The sequence below is a fragment of the Neltuma alba genome, unplaced genomic scaffold, assembly GCF_004799145.2.
Source record: "Neltuma alba isolate B1F8T4 unplaced genomic scaffold, ASM479914v2 tig00000737_pilon, whole genome shotgun sequence".
In the NCBI taxonomy this organism is placed as follows: domain Eukaryota; kingdom Viridiplantae; phylum Streptophyta; class Magnoliopsida; order Fabales; family Fabaceae; genus Neltuma; species Neltuma alba.
The window spans coordinates 21,136-29,983 of NW_021632164.1; the positions used below are offsets into that span (position 1 = coordinate 21,136).

The 8,848-nt window shown below is 32.9% G+C and overlaps 2 protein-coding genes across 2 annotated transcripts; both read left to right on the forward strand.

Moving 5' to 3' along the window:
• Positions 1 to 1,296: 1,296 nt before the first annotated feature.
• LOC114744661 (universal stress protein PHOS32-like) lies at positions 1,297 to 3,728 on the forward strand. The gene is made up of 4 exons (XM_028932830.1): positions 1,297 to 1,582; positions 1,696 to 1,790; positions 3,010 to 3,131; positions 3,340 to 3,728. The coding sequence occupies exons 1-4, from the start codon at positions 1,402 to 1,404 to the stop codon at positions 3,425 to 3,427; spliced, it is 486 nt and encodes a 161-aa protein (XP_028788663.1). The 5' UTR covers positions 1,297 to 1,401; the 3' UTR covers positions 3,428 to 3,728.
• Positions 3,729 to 7,405: 3,677 nt separating this feature from the next.
• LOC114744669 (uncharacterized) lies at positions 7,406 to 8,510 on the forward strand. Its single transcript, XM_028932837.1, has 2 exons — positions 7,406 to 7,728; positions 8,207 to 8,510. The coding sequence occupies exons 1-2, from the start codon at positions 7,547 to 7,549 to the stop codon at positions 8,451 to 8,453; spliced, it is 429 nt and encodes a 142-aa protein (XP_028788670.1). The 5' UTR covers positions 7,406 to 7,546; the 3' UTR covers positions 8,454 to 8,510.
• Positions 8,511 to 8,848: the final 338 nt, after the last annotated feature.

Genomic DNA, 8,848 nt, shown 5'->3' on the forward strand with positions numbered 1-8,848 from the left:
TGTTAAACTGTTATGCCTGCCTTTGAGAGAACAGAATTTAAAAAAAAAAAAATGAAAAGGGCCATTCTAATTTGCTAATTTTTTTCCTCAGTTATAAGTATTAGTTCAAAATAATTAGGCCTAACGTGAATACCGACTATAAGATACTACTCTCGATTTTAAATATAAGATCTATTTTGTAGTCTAAATTGCGCTATAAACTATATCTTATATTTAAAATAGAAAGTAGTATATAATTATGTTTAATGTAAATAACGATTACAAGGTATGTAAATTGCCACAAAATAAAAAAAAATATTTTTTTACTATTATATATTGCCTTATAATTAAATGGGAAAATGATAAAAAAATTATGAAAATTACAAAATCTCAAATCAGAGATTCTTACAAATATTTTGTATTTTGTGACAATTTATATACCTTATAGTCATTATTTATATTAGACATAATTATATACTACTTTCTGCTCTGAATATAGTATCTATTTTGTATTATAAACTAAATCTTATACTACCTCCGGTCCTAATTATAAGAGTTAGTTGACTAATTTGAGAAAATTAAACAAATAAATTAAATTAATTATTTGTAATAAATATGTATTGTCGTTCCTAAAATATCTTTACTAATCAAGTTTATTTGCTAGAACTACCATTATTAGAAGGATTATCTTGGGAAAAAATGTATAAATATGAGAGACAAAGTGGATTGGAGTCTTATAATTAGAACCAAAATAAAAATCAAACGAGATGCTGTATTAAGCGCCGAAGGTAGTATTTAGGGATAAATGATAGTAACTTACAATCAGTCTTCATATTAGGCATTATTATTTTGAGCTAATACATATAATTGATAAAAAATAAAAATTGGCAGTTCTCATCCCTTGAAGTACAGGTGTAACATTTTAATAAGAGGGATGGGGTAGGGGCGGTGGAGAGAATGGGCAGAGGAGGGAAGCCGCGCCCAATGAATGAAGCCTGTGAGTTCAATGGGCCGCTCATATTTGATGGGGAAAAAAATGAAATTAATTTAAAAAAACTGCACACATGGAGCTGAAGAATCAAGAATCAGCGCAATAGGGATTACCGTGATGCCAGGCGCCAACATCACGCAATATGCTTCCCATTTATTGTAGTGATCATAATAATAAAAGTATAGATAGAACAGTTTGGCATGCCTGGCGATTGTCCATACTCCATACATAGCAGCCAGTCTAAACTTTACACGTGGATGCGACGTCGATTCAGCGGCTCTTACTGGGCTATGCTTTGGATAAATATGGAATCAATCTGGCGGCACGCGAAGCGTATTGTGGCAGCGTTCCAACTTCCAATTCAGCCAGCGCAGGAATTAAAACGCTCGAGCAAGCGATCGTCTGCAACGGTGAGCGAAATCTGAGTTTCTATGGCGACCTCGTCGGAGAAGCAAGTGATGATGGTGGCTGTGGACGAGAGTGAGCACAGTGCCTATGCTCTCGAATGGACTCTCGATCACTTCTTCACTCCCACCCCTAATCCTCTCTTCAAGCTCATTCTTGTTCATGCTAGACCTTCTGCGATCTCCACTATCGGCTTCGCCGGCCCTGGTACGGTACTCCATTTTCTCATCGATTCTTGATTATTATGATTTTCTCATCGATTCTACTTTCCTCTGTTTTTCAATTCATCGAAAACTGTATGTAAAATGCATTGTTCGCAGGAGCTAATAACGTTTTGCCCATTGTTGATGCGGATTTGAAAAGAACGGCTGCAACAGTTGTTGAAAAGGCCAAAGAGCTTTGCATCAAGAAATCGGTAATTAGTAATCACTTCGAATACCGGATGTGTTTATTTAACCACCTATTACTACCATCATTCAGTTTCGTTTCCTTCTTGTGCGATTTGATTTGTTCTTTCAGTAACTTCAATCTTTCCCTGAACTGAAGTGACTCTAGCAAGATTTTCGCTCAGATTTATCATACTAGGAAGAAATGAAAAAAAAAAATCTCCGGATTAACTGGTTCCAGTTTCATAGCTTGATTGTTCTAACTCTATGATGGGTTCTACCGTTCTACGTTTAAATTACTAACTACGGTAACATTGTGGAATTTTTTTATTGGATGCTTATTTTAGTGAAGTTGAAAAGACATGGAAGACTGAAAAAAGAACCCAGTTCTTTGATTTTCTTTTGGAACTGCCAATGTCTGTTGATGCATAAATCGTTTGGGTTCTCATTTTCCTCTTTCTTCTTTTTTCCCCCCAAATCTGATGTTCGCACAGACACAGTTCAAAACTGAAGGACAAAGAAATAGTTTTAATTTATAAAATATTATACTGATAATTTTATAATATGTTAAATCTGAACTATCCATATTTTTTCTTCTATCTGTAAATTTATAGCCTGCGTCACTGCTTTGAAAAGGAAAAAAAAATAAAAACAGTGCGCACTATTACTAAAGAAGAGGTTTTAACTTGACAGTTTTTGTTTGAGAAAATTAGATCATACTAGTAGTATTTTGATATTAATTTTCTTAATATGATTTTGTTTTCTCTGTTTTTTCCTCTTACCGTGGAAAAGACTAGTTATATAAAAATCTATCAGCGCTTGTTCTATTTTGGTTTCTTGTGTTGATATGTTGTTTTAGTTTACTATGATGTGTCTGTAGATGTATTTATCCCTAAATTTTTGGATCCTAGCGCCTGTTTGGATTTTTTTAAAAAAAACAATTTTTTAACAGCCGAAACCGTGATTTTATTAAAATAGTAGTATATCTAAACACTTTGTTAAAATCGAAATCAATTTTGTACATTGGATTGTTTTTATAGGTAACTATTACTTGCTTTCCAATTTTACTATTTAATTATATTAAAAAAATCAATCTTATTAATCAATTACATTCAAATTTAATTTTTCTAGCTCAAATCCAAGTCCACCCGATATTTCTTTTGCTCCAAAACAAAAGGTTCTAATGCTGTAGGCTTGAAATACTTTATATATTTATCCTAAGAAAAAATTAAGTGAATGTATCTGCAGGTAAATGATGTAGAAGTGGAAGTAATAGAAGGAGACGCCAGAAACGTGCTTTGCGATGCTGTGGACAAACACCATGCTTCTATATTGGTTGTGGGAAGTCATGGTTATGGAGCTATAAAAAGGCATGTAAATTTCCCTGCAACTAACCATTATCGCAGTTTTATCTTAGAATTTTGGGGAGATTATTATTTCTTTAAATCATTCGGCTGTTGTTTTCTCAACACTTAGCTTAAAATTGTTATGCAAACATCATTAATTAATATAGGAAATTTTTTTTGTTTTAAAAAGAAGAAAACTTCCATTTGACATGCTGATGTTGTGTTCCTGCAGGGCTGTGTTAGGGAGTGTGAGTGACTATTGTGCTCATCACGCTCACTGCACTGTGATGATTGTAAAGAAGCCAAAACCCAAGCACTGAACTGATATGCATGCTTTGGTTGCCTCTAATAAGTACTTCTCAGCTAGATATATATTGATCATAGGGTTCCCAGAACATTCAGAGTCATGGTTGTTCTGTATATTTACCATATCAACTATCAGTTTAAGGGTGAATGTATTGCTATGTTTATAGCAATATAACTATATATTTAGTGTGTGAATGTTGGGCTGGTTTGTTTCCTTGTTATTGTTTTACTTCATTAAGTGGAGGTTTGGAAATCAGGTAAATAAGCCAATTTTATGTTTTACAATAAAAAACATTTCTCGCTTACTTCGCACAACCTAAAATCACTTGAAATAACCAGTGTGTTGTATCATGCTCACAATGAAAAAGCATAGTTTGTTTATGGGCAGAAATTGTTTAAATATATTTATTTATTCTTTTGGACAGCGTAAATTTTGATGGGATATTGCTAAAAAGGGCTTAAAAGCAAAGATATTTTGTAAGAATGGATCAGAATTCCCTCTTTCGAATATGGGGAAAAAGTTGGGGGGGGGGGGACCCGAAGTTAAAGCTATAGAAAAAGGAAGACCAGTTGCAGATTTTTTGGTGTGCAGAATTTGCATACTTTGTCAAAATGTTAAAAATCTACAACTGATTTTCTTTTCTTGGCATTTTTCCTTCCATGTTTTTAGTGGTGTTTAAGGAAGAGCATTCTTAATTCTTTTTGCCAGATATTTTTTTGCGCTTACAATTTCCCCTAAATTTAATCTGAATAATTTGAAAAAAAAAAACCCACGATATCACAAAAATGTTTAACAAGTGCAATGATATTAGTTGAATACAGAGGACTACAAAATCTCTTCTTCTTCTTCTTCTTTTCTCTCCTTTAAAGCATAGGTATTCTACTATTGGAGACAATCATATTCAAAACATCATCGTATACTAAATGTGGACACCTCTCCTAATAGATACTCAAATCTTGATTCGTCATGTTACGAGAGATTAGTTTCTTTTGTTAGACCTAAATCGTGTTGACGGGGGATTACAAAATCTTCTTGTGCACTTTTGAGGGCTTATAAATGAAGCCTCTGAGTTCGATGGGCCGCTCATACTTGTCGGCCACTTCGCCTCTTGATAAATATTCTCCATCCATTTTATTTTGAAACGATTCGCATTATGTTGTCACCACTTTACCATTCTTAATCTTTAAGCCTTTCAAATGCCTTTGTGAAATTTCTATGCGACTTCCATTACGAAATATATCAAATTCACTGGATGCTGACACATAGGGGTGTGCAAAAACTCATTCGGTAAAACTAAACCATCTTATGAAATTGGACCAGATCAGATCATATTGGCTGGTTAGAATGAACTGAATTTCAGAGCATGTGATCATACCACTTGATCTACTCTAGGTGCATATTTTGTAATCTGGATGTTACTTTTTATTGTTGTTGGATGTTTTTAGAGATTCTCATAGGTTTATGATTAAGTTTTAGTGCTTCGGAATGATTTCAATACGATTTTAGGCATTTCATATTGTATTGATCATGTTGATCAGGTTGAAATCTTGCTTGTCGGGGAAAAAATGAAAAGCAAATTGAGATCCTGAACTCCTTAAACTAGTCTAGACAGTTCAATAAACCACATCCAATATAGCCTAATCTTAGATTTTTGTTGAATTAGATTAGACCACAAACTGCCAAATCCAACTTAGGTCAAGTAATTTAGGTACATTAAGCCTAGTTAACCAATTAGATACTGCCATCCGGATTATTTTTCTACATTAGCCCTTAACCTCTTAAACCGCAGTTAGCCACTAAAATTTCATTAAAAAAAATAAAAAAGAAAAATGAAGGCAGTAGCTGCGGCGAGTAAAGGTGGGAATCAGGACTGGCCTCTCAGGGCTGGCAGGCTTAAAAGGGCTGGCCCTCCAGAACCGAAATTTCAAAAATATCTCAATTTGCTAGGTCCGGCCTTTAAGCTACAGGCTCAGGGCCGGTCTGTGGGCTTTTGGTCGGTTTGAGAAAAAAGTTATTTTTTATATTTCTCATATTTTTTATCAAAAAAATAAAAATAAACCAATAAAATTATTAATAAAAGACATAAATATGAATAAAATTAAGTCACAAATACAAAATATTATCATATATAAATATTCATCAACATCTAAGAACATCTAAAATATTCATTAACAAGATAACAACATCCAAAAGTTTTATCTATAGTGCAATTGTGCAATAAATAAACACTATCATTAATCTTTTGAAACTTTATCGTAACTTAAATCAATTACTCTTCTTTATAATTATGCTTTTTTTTTGTAACAAAAATATCAAGTTTTTTTTCTTTATAGAAATTTTACTTTTAAATTTTGCAATCTAACTATTATTTACTTTAAAGTGAGAAACATATTGTTGAAACTCATAAATTTCTAATTCAAATTATAAAATCATAAGTTATATAAGTATAAAAATACTCTATTATCAAATATATATATATATAGTTTAAAAATATCAATGCATATAATATAAATCAAATCATTATTAAAGTCCAAATTAACTCATTTTTTAAAAATTTAATTGGATAAATTATTGTCTAAAACTAAATAAATCAAATCATTCTGTAAAATATAATTTTAAAATGATAATAATAACTAAATATTTGAAATATTATTAACTAAAAAATTAATAATATGAGAATTACATTAAAAAATTTAAAAAACAAAAAAATTATAAAAGCCTAAATGGGTCGGTTCTTTTAAGCTCTCGGCCCTCCAGAGCCTATTTCCCATTTGAAAGGAAAAATTTCAAGTCCAACCCTCATAATTTTAGAGTCTAAACAGACCGGCCCGACAGGCTTGACCAGTTTTTCTGACTCTAGCGGTGAGAGAGAGAAATCAGAACAATGAAGGGTGAGAGGAAATAATTAATAATTAAAAAAAGGAGCAAGTGAAGGCTAGGAAATGATCGAGTGTCCGGTTGAAAAATAAAACTGTAGAACTTAAAACTCAGGCCTTGAACAACTTCAATTTCCTCTTGTTTAAAAAATAAAATTGTCAGTGTGCTAGATAAAAGTTGTTCCTAATGAGAATGATTTCTTTGTATTCTTGAGCTTGTTGAGCCCGTGGAGGAATTTAAGTGTAGTGTCTTGGTAATTATTCTTCAAAGTGTAGCATCTTCATATTTTATTTTACTGTGTGTTTATAGGGTCTCCGTGAAAAAAGCATTATTAAACCAAATACTCCTCCGATTCTTAATATATAACCTAATTGTTGAATTGATTTTAGTTCTAAATATAAGACTTATTTCTCATATTTATCAATTTTTTCTAAATTCCTATTATATAGATACTCCCTCAACCATAATTAAATAGAAGAGGACGGAGGATATTAAGAACGGTGTTATAGAAAAGACATGTCATATTTCTTATAATTAATTAATTTATCTAATATAATCAGATTAGTAAAATATGTCTTATATTAAGAACTGGAGGTGTATATTGTCAATTCATGAATTCTTTTCCCCACCCTTCAACAACAAATCAACACAATGGTATAATAGTTAATTGCTTGTGTTTTGGTCTTCTCTTCTTTTTTTTTCCAATTCTTTTTTTAAAGAAAACTATGGGAAAACGCGACAAACATAGAGTATTCGATTCTCTCTGCTTTTCTTGCTAGCGATTTTCTTTTTTTTGGTTGCTAGCGAGTATTAGATTCTCTCTTCGTCTATAAACTGAAAGGGTTCAATAAAAGAACAAAATTGTGAATAAAGATCTTGAGTGGATTTAGCCAACCGATTTGTATATTCCTTGTATTTGGGTCCCCTTTTTGGGCTAAAAGTCCAAATCCCGAACCCAGTCAAAAGCACTACATTTCACTTCGGCCCAAAGTCCACAGTTCAGACGACGAGGTCGTCAAGTGTCCAAACATTGTACCCAAAAAAAAAGTGTCCAAACATTATTTAAAAAAAAAAGAAAGTCTCCCGGCATCAGCCGTGAGCGGTGAGCCCCGACTTCTCTTTGTAGCATTTTTGCTGTTATCGTCATCTCATTTCTTCTCCTACTTCCGAAATAGCATTCTTTCCATTAGTTTGAATTCAATTCTTGTCCACTAGTAGTGGGTTCCTCTCAAAGTTGGAAACAAAGTGCAGAGCTATGGCTTTGGTGGGTAAAGCAAGAGAAGCAGGGATTCCATTGATGAAGCTGATTAGATTAAAAGGGGTTCCTATTTTGGAACAATTGTACTTAGAGGAACGGCTGCTTCGGACTAGTTCAGATAATTGGTGTCTGATTAATGAAGGAACAAATTGCCCTGCCATTGTCATGGGTTTGTCTGGGTATGTTTTCATTCTTTTTATTGGTTCGGCGAATTGAAGTCTGATGTTATTCTTATATTTCCGTTTCAGTTATGCATTTTCCCAATTTTAGGTAGGTTTAAGGATCCAATATAAACTAATATCAAATTGTTGTAAGTTAACCACACCACTTGAAGGACTCATGTTACTGACTTTTTGTTTACACCTATCTTGGGTATAAACTGGAAGGAGTCTATATTATGATGGTTCACATTATAGTCCGGAACCAGAGGTTGGGTATTGTTGGTCTTCTTTCTTTCCTAATGATATATATATATATATATATATATATATATATATATATATCTGTGTGTGTTTGTGTGTGTTACTTGCGAATGGCTGCTTCGCCGTCTGCTGCTGATATGCCTAAGGAGAAGAAAATTTTATATCTTTTATTTCCTGCTTTTGGTAAGAATCAGCATGACGTGAATTTCTATCTGAAAGTGGATGTTCTAAATAGGAAACTTTCAGAACTTGTTGAAGTCAGGTCTGTGTTGCGGGATCAGATTCCTGTCATCAGGAGGTTTTCTGGGGGAGGCACTGTTATTGTTGACCAAGGAACTATATTTGTTACTCTCATATGTAATAAAGATTCTGTTCCAGATATTCAGCCCTTTCCTCGTTCCATCATGTCATGGAGTGGTCAGTTATACAGTGAAGTTTTTGAAGGGATTGGTGATTTCCATCTTCGTGAGAATGGTACATAGGTTTCGCCTTAATCATTGTGCTTTTAGTTTTTCAAGTCAATTTAGCTGTCGCGTTCTTCAAATCCTGGGCTTAGATCCAACAAACAAAAATATCATTTTGGGTTGATATTATACCATTAGGCTTTTAAACCATATCGGTATAAAAGACTTGAAATGTTATCCTTTTCGCAACTTGATTTTAATGATTTTCTGTCTGTTCTATGCTCATTGAACAAAGTGTATATGATAAATGTTACACTCTTCACTCTTCATCTTTTTCTCCTTTTCTATTGATTTGGACTTTTAAAGTAAGCACAAATGTCTAGCATTTGGAACGTTTCTGTATCACTTTCAAGGATCATGTAATGAAGTTTTGATGGAATCAAATTTTATGTTTTCAAGAGTCATATAATGGA

What these genes read in the sequence shown, in the direction of transcription:
- LOC114744669 (XM_028932837.1), top strand. Translation starts at nt 7,547, where the DNA reads ATGGCTTTGGTGGGTAAAGCAAGAGAAGCAGGGATTCCATTGATGAAG. An exon ending in ATTGTCATGGGTTTGTCTGG is followed by an intron (nt 7,729 to 8,206) that starts GTATGTTTTCAT and finishes TGTTCTAAATAG; the next exon opens with GAAACTTTCAGAACTTGTTG.
- LOC114744661 (XM_028932830.1), top strand. Translation starts at nt 1,402, where the DNA reads ATGGCGACCTCGTCGGAGAAGCAAGTGATGATGGTGGCTGTGGACGAG. An exon ending in TATCGGCTTCGCCGGCCCTG is followed by an intron (nt 1,583 to 1,695) that starts GTACGGTACTCC and finishes CATTGTTCGCAG; the next exon opens with GAGCTAATAACGTTTTGCCC. An exon ending in AGCTTTGCATCAAGAAATCG is followed by an intron (nt 1,791 to 3,009) that starts GTAATTAGTAAT and finishes ATGTATCTGCAG; the next exon opens with GTAAATGATGTAGAAGTGGA.